Below are 16,549 nucleotides of genomic sequence, written 5' to 3' on the forward strand. Positions count from 1 at the left end.
TTAGCCATACTTGACTGGAATGTAAAAACAAACAAACAAACAAACGTTAGCAGCAACTTTTATTGACAGAAGTATGACCAACACATGGCCATTCTGTAGGTTAGGCTGGAAGTTTATCTAAACTTTAATGGTACCTACAGATGAAATAAGACTTTGGACTCAACCTAGAAACTGTTAGGCCCTTTTTAATTTCCATCTTGGATTTTCCCTAGTAGTATGTGTCTGTGTGTCGTGTGTGTGTGTGTGTGTGTGTATCTGTGTGTGTGTGTGTCTGTGTAAGATGCTATAACAGGCTAATTTTACTTGTTAGGTAAGTTATATTCCCCTGCAAACAACTGAAATGAAAATCATTTCTTTGTTGATTCCTGGAATTGTATTAACTTTTGACAAGTTTGTTAGTTCCTTGAAATCCACTTTGTCAATGCAAATAGACTTTGGAGGGGAGCACTCTACTCGGCCTAACATTGAAATCTGAGTCTATCTTCTCTCTTTCTTCAAAAACTTGAGAGTTGAGACAATCTGAAAGCTCAGATTCTTGAAGGGACCTAGAGACACTTAAGGGGGGGGAAGAGGTACAGAGAGGAGAACAGGGATATCCATAGATAAGTTTAATTTCCATTTATAATTTAGCACTAGAAACATAATTTGGTTGTTTACAGCCTTTAATAACACACCTTAAAAAAAAAAAAACTCTGTTTCATCATCATAGTTTCAAAAGCCCATTTTTTCTCTCAAAATCTACATATAAGTTTTATTTTATATTATTTGTTTCAATATCAGGTTAAGTTTTAAGGACATAAAAATAATATTATAGTAATATTTGGAAGAAAATTTGATTAAGAAATATTAGTTATGAACAAAATGCAATTTCTCAAGGAGACCAATTACAGGTCTTACCAGTTGAGGAAAACTACCTGGAAAAATGTCATTTTAGCCTTTTAAAGAATATGTTCAAGTACATGTAATTTTCTTGTTATTAAAGTTGAATAGCAATAGATGCCTAACCAGTACAAAGGCTTCCCTTTTGCCTTGCAAACATTTGAAGCAAACCTGTTTCAGACCAAATCCTCTCCTATGAAGAGGTAAAGCTTAGTTTAACAAAGTATGAACTTAATTGGGCCCAGTTTTCTCATGTGTAAATTGAGGAGTATGGAGTAAAAAGTCAATAAATTTATTTATCTTGAAGACATTTTACAGATGCTTCTGATGAACATTTATTGTCATGGAAAGTAAGATAATTTGTCCTTAATAGCACTTATCACAAAGGTTTTGAAAACTTTTTCAGCTTAAGCATACTCTACTATATTAACAATTACTATTAAAATTAACATTTACTATGGTGCAACGAAAAGGGTAATCTTCATGTTTTCCAGCTCATATAATAGCTTATAGCCTATATATATATATACACACACACACACATACATACATACACACACAAACACACATATACATAGCTCATATATATATATATATATGCTATTATATGAGCTGGAAAACATGAAATATATATATAGCACAAAGAAGAATGAATAAAACCTGTTATATAATATTTGGGATTTAGCAACCAGAATTGACCCAACATTTCTATTTTGGGGAGTTTGTCCTATGGCTATATTAACACACATACAGAAGATTCTATAATGTACTTATGGATGTTATAGCCAAAAACTGGAAATGAATTAAAGATTTATTAAAATGCAATGCCTTAATAAGGATATAATGAGGTAGATCTATTAATGCAGGATGTGCTAATGTATAAAAACCTCATGACACATCACTAAGTGAGAAGCACAAGGTGAAAACACACAACTACATTGCAATCCATTTATGTAAATAAAAATAATTTGAAAAATTTTTACACATACATGACAGGTATATGCCTCTATGCTCCATCTATATACAATATTTTACTGAACAGCTATGCAGTTAGCAGTAGCTCCCCAAATTCACACAAATTGCCTTTGGAGAAAGTTAATGTGACTGGATGGTTTTCTCTACGTTTATTAAGAGTTTTGGCCAGGTGCAGTGGCTCACGCCTGTAATCTCAGCACTTTGGGAGGCTGACGTGGGCGGATCATGAGGTCAGGAAATCGAGACCATCCTGGCTAACATGGTGAAACCCCATCTCTACTAAAAAGACAAAAAATTAGCCGGGTGTGGTGGCGGACGCCTGTAATCCCAGCTACTCGGGAGGCTGAGGCAGGAGAATGGCGTGAACCTGGGAGGCAGAGCTTGCAGTGAGCCGAGATCACACCACTGCACTCCATCCAGCCTGGACAACAAAGCAAGATTCCATCTCAAAAAAAAAAAAAAAAAAAGAGTTGTAAATAAAATTTGTGTCTTACTTATGGTTTGAGGCCAGTGTAACCTTTATAACAGTGTCAGAAAAAGAGAGAAAAAGAAATTGAACTGTAGGTCAGTTTATAGATACAAAAATCCCAAATAAAATTTTATTTTGTTTAAATTTTATAAGTAAAATTTAATCCAAACTAAAAATATGCTAAAAATGATATGCCATCCCAAGTAGGGATTTTACCAGATATAAAAGGATAATGACAAAAGGATATTGATTGAATACTCAATCCATCACATTCATTGTGTAAAAGAAAAAAAATAATGTGATTATCTCAATAGATGCAGAAATAATAACTGATAAAGATTAGTCACTATTGATGTTACAAATAAAAACTTCATAAAGATAGTAATGGAAGGGAAGAGAATTCTTTGTGGTAGCAAAGAATTGAAAGCAACCAAATTATGCGTTAATAATGTTGTGATCTGTGCAAGCCAAACACAAGGAACCAAAATTTATATGCAGGAAAATAGGCAAGCATGAAAGAGATGTACACCATAAGACTTTTTATGTGAAAATAACACATAAACAGCAGCATGTATTTTGCTAGGCCAAATACATACATTTCTATGTCAGATGATTACAAGGACCAAAAGTAAATACATTAAAGAGGTCCCCATGGGCAAAATCAGATTAACACTGAGATGGGTTAAAAGAGGGAAAAACTAACCTAAACTAAACAAAAAAGGAGCTTTGCCTTAACCAATGATGATATAATGTCGTGAACTGACAAGTATGATCAGAGAGATTCTATGAAGTAGCATATATTATATAATCAGCATGGTCTCTACTATATAACCAACCAAAACAAAATCTATTTGTTTTTGGACTAAGTGTGGAGTAAATAGAAAAGTAAGGGCATAGCAAAGGGGCCATGCACAGAAGCCCAAATTCCTGTTCTACTACTTACCTCTTCTGTAACTTCAAGATAATCACTTAGCACACCACAGCTTGGATTCCTTAATCTGTAAAATGGGACAATCCTATTTACCTCCCTTGGTTTTGTGTAGAATCAATGTGATAATACATGCCTGGAGAAAAGCATAAAGCCCCAGCATACAGTAGGTGTTCTAACAAATATGTGCTCTCTCCATCCCTGCACTCCCAGGCCCACTATACAGGCCCCTCATAGTTAATAGTCTTCCTGTGGGAAGGAATTCATAGGAAAGACTGCAGCTACTCCTACACATATTACAACCCTTACACTTACTGAACTTTTCAGAAAATCTTGCATTTTTCAGGCCTATCTTAAATTACAGAACCTATGATAATGCTACTTATGATCCCTAATAGGGCTGATCAAAAAGGGGAAAAGGTAGAAATATTATATGCAAAGAATTACAGATTAGCTTGTTCAGTCTGCACAAACTTGTAAGTAAGAAACAATTGGTTGTGCCATAACAAGAACCCGATAAATGTTGACATAATTTCACTTTAGTTTTGCAGACTTAGTTATTATATTATCATCTCTATATTTTTTATAATTAATAGGACTGCTATTTTCTTTTATAATTGGTGCATTTATTGAGATATTTCCCACTGTTAGACTGATATGTTTCATCCTCTATACGTTTGCCCTGCTGTGTCCCCACAGTTATGATGCTCCACATTTATAGAGTTTAGATGTTTCTTGCTGTTGGTTTACATTCCTATTCACTATTTATTCATAAAATAAGGCGGAGAGGGTTCTATGTTGAAATGAACTTTTATACAGAAAATTAGCAATCATATTCTCAGAACAATTACTTAGTTTTTGATACCATTCACAGATTCTAACTTCGCATATGTAATACTGCCTAATGTCACAAATGGGTCTCATTTCTACAAAACGTTAACTATATGAGAAAGTTGAAGGAATGGCTCATCAGAAGACAATTCAGGTTTATAAAGCTTAAGTGATATTCCAGTCCTATGACAGTCTGTGTTTATTAAGGAGTAAGAATATTGCATTCCACTATTGAGACTCTGATGAGTATCATGGCTTTAGCACAGGGTATAACAAATCAAGGTTCTTTTGTTTTTTTAATTATGGCGAAGATGCAATGAGAATTACGATTTGACTAAGTTGGACTGTGACTGCTACGACCATTACATGGTGCCCAGTGTGCCTTAGAAAATAGAGGTGTCATGAATTTATTTTCTCTTTCAATGCCTGATGGGAAAACGTGCTAGTCAGCTAAAGAACTGCAGTAGGAATAATGATCATTCAAGATGTCTTCAAACTGAGCTACAGATATTTAATTTAAAAGCACATTGCCTGTTTTGAGAGTCAGTATTTCCTTCTGAAAAGAAATATCATTAAAGCATAGTGATGTTAGGAACTTAGGGATTTTAAAATCATCATTTTCCTTGAAAACCTGGCTGAATAAAATATTGAATCTTGGTATGGAGCATCAAGTCCTTTTACAATGTTTTTCTCTGAACAGAGAGTTTATTATCATCCCCCCTGAGGGCAGGCAGGAAGAATAAAGCCCCAACATTCTGCTTTACTTTGTTGGATCTGATGAGATCTTGCTAGCTTCCTAGATCTCACTTTGGGATGTAAAATGGTACTTCCGGACTACCCACTAATCTCAGTTTGTTGTTATTTTTGGTTAGTTGGTTGGTTTTGTTTTTCTCCTCTCACTGCTTAGATTTTTATATGTCTTAATTATAGTTGTGAGCACAGACGAAAGTAGTATAATTTAAATCGACTTAAGTGTCTTGCTTTTATAACAGTGATGCTTGATTTTTGTGTTTGTTTTCCATTGTTCTAATTTTCTTTTAGGGCCCTTCTTTTACCTGGTAGCCAGGTATGACAAAACATCATATTTGATCTATAATACAACACTATTAGAACTAGAAGGACCCTACACACCTCGTCAAAGTCCTTCATTTCACAGACGAGGACCAGGCACCCAGAGAAGGGAAATGACTTGCGTAGGCCACTGCGGCTACTTAGTGGCAGACCCACGTCCAGAAATCTTTGTCTTGCTAAAGGGTTCTTGCTACAACTCTTGCTAAAGATTTCTTTTACCTCCACATCAAACTTCCTTTGTTCTATTCTCAACTTATATAATGACGTTTGAACAGATCTAGCAACAAACTCTTTATGTGGACTTCCCTGACTTGCTGGTTGATGACTTCAAATGTTTGACAGTGCACATGACAATATAATTTATCCTATGACTGCAAAGATGACATCTTGTGAATACTGCTTGATTCCTCCACAAAATCATCCCTGAAAGGCTTGTAGGTGTCTATAGATCCACAGATTCCATAGTGTTCCTTTGAAATAACTGAAAATGTCATGCTCACTGTTAGTTAAAGACAAATGCCAGATATGGTAACACAGTTATAATTGCTAATTATGTTATTAATAATTTTATCCTTTTTTCCTCTCACCACTGTGCTGTTTCTCACATGCTGATCTGTCCATCCTGTTTTGCTATTCTAGGTTTGTGTGCTGGAGAGGCAAATATTTGACTTCCTTGGATATCAGTGGGCACCTATCCTGGCAAATTTTGTACATATTATTATCGTCATTCTTGGTTTGTTTGGAACTATTCAATATAGACCTCGTTACATAACAGGAGTAAGTACATTTTCTGCCTTTTAAAAATCTTATTGAACTAGAGAATGATGTGCAAACTCCAAATGCCTTGAAAACTTATGTGTATAATCTATCTTAAAGATGTGGATACTCTCTTTTAAGTACCATGTGTTTATTTTCATAGTTTCAGATTCCATCAACAGTAATTGAAAATGTCAGGTTTAAGGCACTTGATAGTGAGTGTGATCAGATTGAATTCTCATAATTTGTACTTTCAGCGAATAGTCTCATAATTACAAGCCAAACTGTGTTTCTATGTTTCTACATTATAAAGTCATGCTTTCTGGTTTGACAGATTTTAATGGGAATTTTTTCTCATTTTAAATAATCATATTTTATACATTGAATAAAGAGTTTAAAATCAATAGAAATGAACATATACTATTGATGTGAAAATATTAACCACATTAGGGCTAATATTTGGCATATGAGAAAGCCAGAATAATCTGGACAGTTGCCTCTGTGTTCTCCATAATTCTCTTTTTGGCTTGAAGGAAGTATTTTGCATTCCCACTCAAGTTAAACTTACTTAACATAAAAGTGAAATCCAACTGTGTTTCAGTTACTATGGGAACCATAACTCAGGGTTGCTTTTTTTTAAACTTTTGTATGTGCCTCAGGTCTCAGCTACTGCTCTTCATTAATGTACATTTTTTTCTTTTTAGTTTCATCATTTTTTCTATTTCTTCTATTTTTGACAAAGGAAATGTCTATAGGCATTTATTTGAAATTGTAAAGCAGGTTTGTAGTAAAAGCATGTATATAAGATAGTACCGTGAAAGCTCTGCCTTGTTCAACACAAACCAGCAGCCCTTCTCATGTTTTATGAAAGCGTCCTCATTAAAGATGCCCCCCCATGACCTGTTCTCTCCGTCATCTAGAACCCAGATAAAGCTCATTGGTACAGAGCCAGGCAATGTGGTGGTGGCTGGAACCAAGGAAGAATGAGAAGCCCACAGTCCTCGCCTCCAGGTGCATGCCCAGCCTCCAGTGCATGTCACTGCAGAGACTAGGTAGCCATCTAAATCTTGTAAAAGTGGGAGGAGTTCTGTTGCAGGGTGAAGTTTTTTAATGCACAAGATATGATAGTATTATCCATTTTCTTTTATGAATCGTAATTTGATACAGTGTAGGGCGGGTTGTACAGTGGTTGAGAGTGAGTCCTCTGAAGTCATAATATCAAGATTGGAATCTTCGATCTGCCAAATTCTGTGTGACTTTAGATAACTTCACCTCACCAATCTTTAATTTTCTTATCTTTAAAATGAAAGTAGTCATTACATTAACTCATAATGATTTAATTAATTGATATATATTAGCCATTATATGAAAAAAATTTAACTTACCATTCTTGTTTTATTAGACTTTGAGGTTCCTTCATGGTTTTATTTTTATAAATAATGGTTGCTGTGAATATCATTATGTAAATATTTCATCTTTATTTCTGATAAAGTTCTTGGGATAAAATCTAGATGTGACCCAAAATATTTGAACTATTTAAAAACTCAGAGGTTAATTTTGAGGACTAAAGGGGATGTTCTATGAAATGTCCCTAGCACCGTGCTTGATATTTAAAAAGCCCCCAATAAATATTAGCTATAATATTTTTGTTTTTAATTATTATTATTTAAAAATAATACTAACCTGTGTAACATAGCAATAGGCTGAAAGGAAATTTAAAATAGAGCAAGGTGTTCTAGATGTTGGATGAACTATTTCTGTCCATTTTATCCTAAGATGCTACAATGCAAAAAAAAAATTTGGGCTTTCTATGTATCAAATTATTATCTCATCCCTTTGAATAAAGACGTACCACAGATCTTTCACTACTGGCTACTTTCTCTGGCATGGGATAAGAGTTATGATGCCAAGGGAAAACACCTTTAACATTGTTAGAAGTTTTGTTTTCTGAGGCTATTAGACACAATCTGAACTCTTTTTAAGGTCTTAACAATGAATTTCAGAGCCTTGATTTCATCTTGACCGGTAACATCACTGTGCATTTGGATTTTTCCCTGAGACAATGTCTTTGGAAATCTTTTGCCGGCTGGAGATGATGTAAATGATAAACTTTTTTTTCCAACTCAGCAAGTCCTGGGTTAGAAATATATCCTCTAAATTCTGCTTGAAAATCTTTCTTTAGCTCATTTCTCTCTTACAATATCATGCTGTCTGTGGCTAAAAGATAACAAATAGCACTGTCATCATTTTTTTGCTTGGAAATCCCCTTAACCAGACCCATAAACTCATAGGCATATTTTCTATCTTTCCAGTTATTGAAGACAATAGCTAAGATAATTGTTCTGGCAGTAAATTCCATGAGTCTTCTTTTCTCCAGTCCTCAAAAACAATTTCCTCTCTCCACTCAGAGTCTCCTTGCTGCCCTCCTGGTGTCATTTGCCTCCTTATCTCAAAACCAGTACTGTGTGTTTTAGGTTTAAGTATCACTGACTTTCTGGTACCAATATCTGTTCAGGTATCTATGTCTGTGTAACTTCTGTGCAACAAACTACAGTTGACCCTTGAACAATGTGAGGATTAAGGGCACCAAACCCCCCACACAGCCAAAAATCTGCTTATAACTTTCTACTCCTCAAAAACTTAACTCCAATCGCCTACTATTGGTTGAAAACCTTACTGATAAACAGTTGATTAACACATATTTAATATGTTTTATGTGTTATATGCTGTATTCTTGCAATAGTGCAAGCTAAAGAAAAGAAAATGTTATTAAAGGAAATCATAAGGAAAATATATTTACTATTGATTAAATGGAAAAGGATCACTGTAAAGGTCTTCATCCTCTAGCAATGTAGACCTTTATAATTTTTATATTTGCCATATTTTCTCTGTAATATTTTTACATTATAAAATAGCTTGACATAAAATATAAAATAATTTGATACAAAAATAAGAAGCATTTCTCGACTTCATGACTGAAGATTAACATTTTGCATATTTCCTTTGTGTATATACAAATGAAACGTCTGTGTATGCTATATATCCAAGTATGTCTTAATTTTAAATTGAACATTATATCAAACAATTTAAAAATTAATATTACTATTTCATTGTTTCTTTAAGCCTTTAATGTTATACATTATGCTATTTTCATATTTTTCTATTATATTAAATAATTCCCTATAATCATTTCCAACAAAAATACTCTCGTCTTTTTTTGTGAATCATTCCTTAGGAGAAATACCTAGGTATAATCAAATGATATGAACAATTTTAAGGCTTTTACTATATAATTAATAATAACCTACCCAAAATTATTTTACTGAATTATTCTCTTACCAGTGTACAGCAGAGTTGATTTCACAGCACTCTTGCTAACCCTGTGTATTATCTGTTCTCATAGTTGTTAATTTGATAGAAGAAAATATGTTATTTTCATTTTTAATTGTATTTCTAATCGTAGTGAGTTAGAATTTTTCATATGTTCATTACCCATTTTTGTTTTCTGTTTGGGGAATTTGTGTGTGTGTGTGTGTGTGTGTGTGTGTGTGTGTGTGTGAGATAAGTTTCGTTCTTGCTGCCCAGGCTGGAGTGCAATGGTACGGTCTCCGCTCACTGCAAACTCCACCTCCCAGGTTCAAGCAATTCTCCTGCCTCAGCCTCCCAAGTAGCTGGGACTGCAGGCGTGTGCCACCATGCCCGGCTCATTTTTGTATTTTTTTAGTAGAGACGGGGTTTCACCATGTTAGCCAGGCTGGTCTCGAACTCCTGACCTCATGATCCGCCCACCTTGGCCTCCCAAAGTGCTGAGATTACAGGTGTGAGCCATTGTGCTTGGCCAGGGATTTGTCTTTTGGTCTTCTTTGCTAATTTTTTACCCTGCAGTCTTAGTGTTTATCTTAATTTATGTAGATAATTTAATAAAGACATTTACCTTTAAAACATCATAAAGCTTCCTTTTGATACTTATTATGTCTATCTAATTACAGTTAACTCTCTTTCCATTTGTGATATTTTCTGCTGCTTTTAAGACTATGAAATTCAAATACCATTTTGAAAAAGATAAGTCTTCATTATCCTTATGTCTAATTTTACCAAAACAAAAAGGCAGGTTTTCTGATATTGAGACTGAGGACATTTGCTATATTTGAAGAGCTTCAAATTATTGATGGGACATTTTATTTAATTGATCTTGCCTCCCCCACAAAAAAGTATGTGGGCATTCTCTCAAACCATTGAGCTTGTAGCAACAAATAAATGAGAGTATTGGTAATGATTTTTGTTTTCTTCATTCATCTTCTTTTTCATAGTAGCAAAGAAAAAAAAATTTAAAACAGATAATTGGAACAAGAACTCATTAGTGCCATAGAGAGCCTCTGGCACTTTGCAGAATATAGTATGCTGAAGGAAAATGAAATAGATGTTTTCAGGTCCAAGCAAAGGAAACCTGAAGCCAGAATTCATAGAAAGAATCAATCTTGTATCTCAATCACATCAAATCCCAGAAAATAATTCATAAATAAATATATACAATGGCTCCCAGGAAAGCATTATTTTACATCCTAAATGGAATTATATAATGCATCATCATTTGGGGAAGTAGAATGTGATCTGAGATATCCAGTGTTTATAAGTTCATGATAAAATAATGTTAAGGAGCTGCACTGGCGCTAAGGAGCTGCTTTAGATTATCTAAAATAATCTGAGGAATATGTAGTTTCCTATCCATTAAAGCCATAGCAACTTTCTCAGTGATATTGCCAAAAACAAATGTTGCTGTGTAACATGCCAAAAATAAATTATTTCTCCCCCCCCTTTCTTCCTTCCTTCTTTCCTTTCTTCCAAACTCAGTCTCCAAACTAGAAAAAAAAGTTTCAAAATAGCTGAAAATCTATTACTCAGATTTTATAGAGGATAGTATACTAAAATAACAGTAATATTTGTAAGAATAATTTCTTGTTTCTTACCAATTCCATCACCGATTCTCCTGTATATCTACCTTTCTTCATAAATTCTATAACCTTCACATTAACTTGACACAACTTTTGTTCAAACTCATATGGAAAGGAAATAGTAGAGTTAGGAGGTTGACACAGGTTCTCCTGACAACCAGTCTGTCCTTGTAACCACCACAGTGAACTGCCTCTTAGGGGCACAGTTCAGAGACCCAAATCTGTCTGATAAATGAACGAAGGTGCTGTTAAGTTGTGGGCAAATTTAAAATTCATTACAGCATTTGCGATTTCCAGAGGATTTAGATTTTAAGTTGTGGTCTGCCTCTCCCATATCAAGGATTATGTTTTTAACTCCTTAGTTAATGGAGAAATAACCTCATGTTTCAAGAGTTTAGAACAGAAAACTCTTAGTGATGGATATTTTATTCATGCGGGAAAACAATAACACAAACTATCTTTAATCTCTAGTAACAGTGAATTAGAATGGCATGTTGTTCTTTTTCTATAGCACCCAGCTTTTTGATGGCGATTTTACATATATGCATATGTACGCATTCATCTATACAATATAAGTTATATCTAATATCCATTATAATTATATGTTAAATAAAGACAAATGATCTATTTCTACATTTGCTATTTGTAAAGAGTTTCAAATAATTGATGGGAGAATTTATTTCTATGTAATTGAATAAAATACTCAAAACATATTGGAAATACAAAAGACCTAGGAAACGCCAATATAGACATACATACATACATATCATTATGTCTAATGAAGAATCTTTCTATGACACCAAGTTAGACTACAATAACTAATTCTAAAATCAAATGAAGGAGAAATATTGGGATTGGTTTCCTGTTTTGTTACTGAAAAAGCAAGAGGTGAAATTAATGTGTTTAAAGCTGATTTGGTGAAGCAAGTCATCAAATGATGGTTAGAAAGAGAAGCCAATACACATGAATCTTCATTTCTTGTGTTCTAAGAATTGTAAACTCTAAGACTGTCATAATAACCCTGCTTACTCTTCCAAAATAATAAAAAAGTAAATATTTCTTTTAGTCCGTATTTTAAAGTTTTGAATGGTATTTTCTGATTAATGCTGAACACTGAACTTCTGTTCACCAATTTAGGCCACTTTTTGTTTTACTACATTTTTTTTAATGTGATACATATGGTAGTTGGTGGCTGTTGGTTTCTAGATTGATGTACATCCTCCTTCTCCCCAGTGAGGCAAGGTCAGCTTCAGACAAAGTGTCACCTGCTTTGACTTCCTTAACTTTGCTTTTTCTAGAGCCAACATGGTAAAGAAAAGGATCCCCATGGCATCCTGGCCAAAGCATGGGGCCAGAGGGTGACTGGAGCACCAGAGACAAAGACAGGATTCATTTTGTAAAAAGATTACGACACGGCAACTTGAGAAATCTATAGACACCTTAATGGTTCTGTATAAGTAAAGAATCTCATAGTCAATTTGCATGGGGGAAAAATCCTCTAAATTTCTAGAATTTACTATTTGCTGATGATTGCCGTGATTTGATTTTTAATTGTCCATGGAGCTCAGGTCTCCATAGAGACTATCACCAACAACAATAAATCAGCAGCACTGTGTCCATTTTCCAGGTCATATGCTTTTCTAAAACTAATAAATGTTACCTCCCTAAAAATTTTTGCACTCCTACAAGTCATTTCTAAGAAGTCATTAATCTATGTTCAAGTAGTTGTTTTGCCACCTTCATTCAATTTTTCTAGGAGAAAAAAATATCTGAAAGAAAACTTATTGCAGCTAAAGCATTAACAAATGCATGCTTTCTGTGTTGAGGACAGAAAATCAATGTAGATTAGAGATGAAGAGACTTGAGATACTAGTAAATTAACAATACTTCTAATGACTTTATAGTAGTTGTGAAAATAAGTCTTTTCCCATAAGCCTGGAAGGGAGGGAGAAAAAAAAAAAAACATCATTACAAGTTTAATGGATTTAGCCTGTAGTCCTAAAATAAATGTAATAATGCAACATTGCAAATGCAATTTATTCTCAAAAGAATGTGTTCCCTTGGGGAAATGTGGACCATTTATTCTACAAGAAGATACTTTGTGCTCTCATTTTGGTGTTAGACTATGACTAAAGATTTATAGGATGTGGTACATATAAATAATTACATTTGACAGTCTAGATTCACTTTTTTAAATCATCTAATAATTTTTGAAAATTAATTTTGAAGAAAAGATATATTGTGATATGTTTAAGTATTAGTTTCTTTTTCTAAAATAAAAAAAGCAGATTAATTTGTGTAGTTTTTTTAATCAAAAAGTAAAATTGGGCGTATAATAAAATAAAACTTCCTTTCCATACTCTTCTCCAGCTGTTCCTCATCTCTTTATAGTTCTTCTGGGGTTACCTCAGAAATGTGTGTGTGTGTGTGTGTGCATCTGTGTTGCTAATTGTTGATTTTTCAGCTTTAGACAGTATCTAATAACGACCTGCCCCAAATCATTTGGTCTAATTTATTTTTGAATTATACGTTGTTTTTACAGGTTTTCTTTCCCCTCTGAAGTTTCTGATTGCCTTTTTTTTTTGTAAGAAACAAAACAGGCCTTGCTTAAGTGTATCCTAAATACATTTCCAATTCATGTGCATTCTATTGCTTGATATTCATTCTGTTTTAATTCTTGAAATCCACTGCTTTACTATTTGAATTATCCAGTCCGTTTATATTTGACCATCACTATCTGTAGCTTTTTGTTTTTAATGCAATGTTCTTCTTCCCTGGAGATTTCTCTTAGTACTCTGTCATTTTACTCCGATGTAAACTGTTTGTTCTCAAGCCCTATTATACATCTATCTCTCCCTTCTGCTGATTTGATTCATGCTTTCTTAAATTCCATCTATTATCTCTTTGATATTCTACAAACAACTTCCTGAAAAGCATGTTTGTGAGAGAAACTTTCTGAGTTTTATCTGTCTCATGACAGAGAATGACTTTATTCTACCTTTACACTTGAGTACTAGTTTGGCCAGGTGCAGAATTCAGGGTTGAAAATCATTTTTTTCTTAGAACATTGAAGTAATTGTTCACAATCTAAGAAGCAGTGTTACTGATGGCCAGTCTGATATCGATCTGTAAATAACTTTAAAAGAAGTGCTTGAGATATTCATTTTATTATTGTTGTCTTGGCATTTCAAAATGGCGTGTCTAAATGTGAACCTATTTAAAAATTGTGTAGTCTTTTTTTTTATTATTTAAACACTTATAGAATACTTTGTTGTGGCTCAGAAAATCATATTCAATGTATGGCAATTCTGAATTAAAAGAGTAGCCTCAAGGTCTCTCTGACCTTCCTTCATCCTCTGTCCCAAAGCACCAGGAGTCCCTTTCTCTGAAGTTCACTTGTCTAACTGAGGTAAGTTCTTCCAAAAGAAATGCAATTGTCTTGAAACCCCTCCCTAGGAATCTCATCAAGCAGCCAGGGAAGGTTAATCACTGGAGAGGAGATTAAATGTCATCCACATACCCAGACAGCCTATCACTTATTCTTCTGGAGGCTGCTCTGAGAAGCTTTATCTGCATAATAAGACAACCTTTGTTCATCCTGTGGTTCTTCCTTTTTTCTCTCCCTTAGCTTGTCTCCACCTCCCCTGAAAGCCCTCAAGCCCCTATTCCTTTATGGTATAAAATACTCAACCATCTGGCTCCTCCTTTGAGTTTTATATTTTCTGTGAGTCTCATGAGCTTAAATAATGAGTATGCCTCGTCTCCTGTTTATCTATTGTCAGTTTATTTCAGCAGACTCAGTTGTCAAACCTTCAGAGGGAAAGTTTGAACCTCCCTACACCTTCAATTCTGGAATTTGCATGCATCATTTTGATGATTCTTTATGCTTTTCAACATTTGCCTTTGCTATGCTGTCCCCAGGTAATTTCATTTAACAGTTATTTTATATTATAGTTTTTAATTTATTTATGAAAAATCTCCTTGTTTTCCCCAGAGAAATAAACTCCTGGCTGATTCTAAAAGTGGTAGAGGGTTATTGCTGTTTTCCAGCCCACTTTACACACTGACCTTTGGTCATATGTTTCTTGCCCAAGTCTCCAGAGCATGCAAAATTCTCCCTAGCAGTCCAGCATTTTTTGGTCTCTTTCTCCTCCATACATATTATAGACTGGCAATTGCTTCATTCTGCTTATTAATCAATATCCATCTCTTTGTCTTCCTCTTCAGGCAATTGGTTGAAATCTCTTTGTTGCTAATGTTTTATTACTAATAGTTGTAGGACTATATTTGTTGTATGCTAAGTTTGCCTTTTTGAACCAAAAGTGTAACAATAACTATTAGATTGCATTAAGTATGTTTTACTTTGGTGTAATTTCCTTTTTATCAATGAGAGTTGAGCAGATGACTTTTTTTTTTTTTTTTTGAGACAGAGTGAGACTCTATGGGGAATGCAACCCCATAGGTTTCAGCCTCATTTTACCCAGCTCCTGTTCAAGATGGATTTGCTCTGGTTTAAAGGCCTTTTACATTGATACTTATCAAAAGTTCAATTAAGAAAAATGATATTTATGGAGAATTGCTTACAAGATAAGAGGTTCATGCATTCTGCCAGACCCTAATGTATCCTAGGCAGACTTTCATCCCTATACTGTGTCAGTTTAATGTTGGCAGTGTGTTTTATTTTTTTACTACTGAAATGTATTTTATTAATGTTATTAAACTACATTGACTGATTTTATAAGAAACACACTTATGACACTTATTTATTTATTAGGAAGATTTAGTTGAAAGTATTGCTTTAAATAGGTGCACAAGAAAAACAATCTACCCCTTGTCTCAATCCTGAAACTAGTGATACTTTCCTTGTGCATTAGGTTGATCTAATGGCAATAGCAAAAATCTCAGTCAACTTCCTGAATTTAAATGAGAAGACTTTTTAGCAGTCTGCTTACTGTGTTATAGCTATTAGTATTCAGTAAATGGTCTTTACTATATTTAAGTAGTTTCCTTCAATTATTAAGAATAGCTAATAATATTTTATTACATATCTTTGAAGCTGTATGCTAATATCTCTTTAAAATTTTTGGATGCATTGAATTAGATTAATAAGTGTTCTGATATTAATTTAACTTTCCATTACTAGACTATACCTTATTTGTTTGTAATATGTTATTCTTTTTTTGATTGCTATATTCAACTTTTACTATTTTTAATTACTTTTTTGCATCCTTATTAAAAATGCAATTAATTTATAGCTTTTTACTTGTAATATTTTTAAAATTATGCAGCCTTAAGAAAATAAATTGGGGAAACTTTTTTCTGTGGTATAGAATAATTCAAATAGGATTGGAACTACAAATGTTCTTAGAACTAATCTATGAAACCATCTAGTTCTGATACTTTCATGAATGGTAGCTATCTAATTATCTTTCCAATCTTTTCTACAATAATTGATCTTTTCAAATTTTCCACTTCTTGAATGATTTTGGTGATATAAATTTCATCAGAGCATATATTTTCTAGAGCATTTGTTTCATGTTATTGTCATAGTTTTATTTCAAATTCTATTGCTCTTTTTAGAATTTCTTTGATATTACTGGGTTGGTCTTTTTTGCATACCCTTTTTTGCTCATTTCGTGTATTAATATCTCGTAAGAGAAAAGTGACGACAGATAATATCAAAACACC

At 33.7% G+C, this 16,549-nt stretch overlaps 1 protein-coding gene across 8 annotated transcripts in view; it reads left to right on the forward strand.

Moving 5' to 3' along the window:
• NKAIN2 (sodium/potassium transporting ATPase interacting 2) overlaps positions 1 to 16,549 on the forward strand; it is a 1,024,303-nt gene that overhangs the window by 477,396 nt on the left and 530,358 nt on the right. For all 8 annotated transcript variants that reach the window (XR_010112510.1, XR_010112507.1, XR_010112511.1 and 5 more), the window contains one exon: positions 5,793 to 5,930. Coding sequence is in view for 3 of the 8 variants with exons in the window: in XM_063605446.1 (XP_063461516.1) it covers positions 5,793 to 5,930 (138 nt within the window). In the remaining 5 variants the exon portion in view is untranslated. The remainder of the gene's footprint in view (positions 1 to 5,792; positions 5,931 to 16,549) is intronic.

Source organism: Pan paniscus, chromosome 5, assembly GCF_029289425.2.
Source record: "Pan paniscus chromosome 5, NHGRI_mPanPan1-v2.0_pri, whole genome shotgun sequence".
Taxonomy (NCBI): domain Eukaryota; kingdom Metazoa; phylum Chordata; class Mammalia; order Primates; family Hominidae; genus Pan; species Pan paniscus.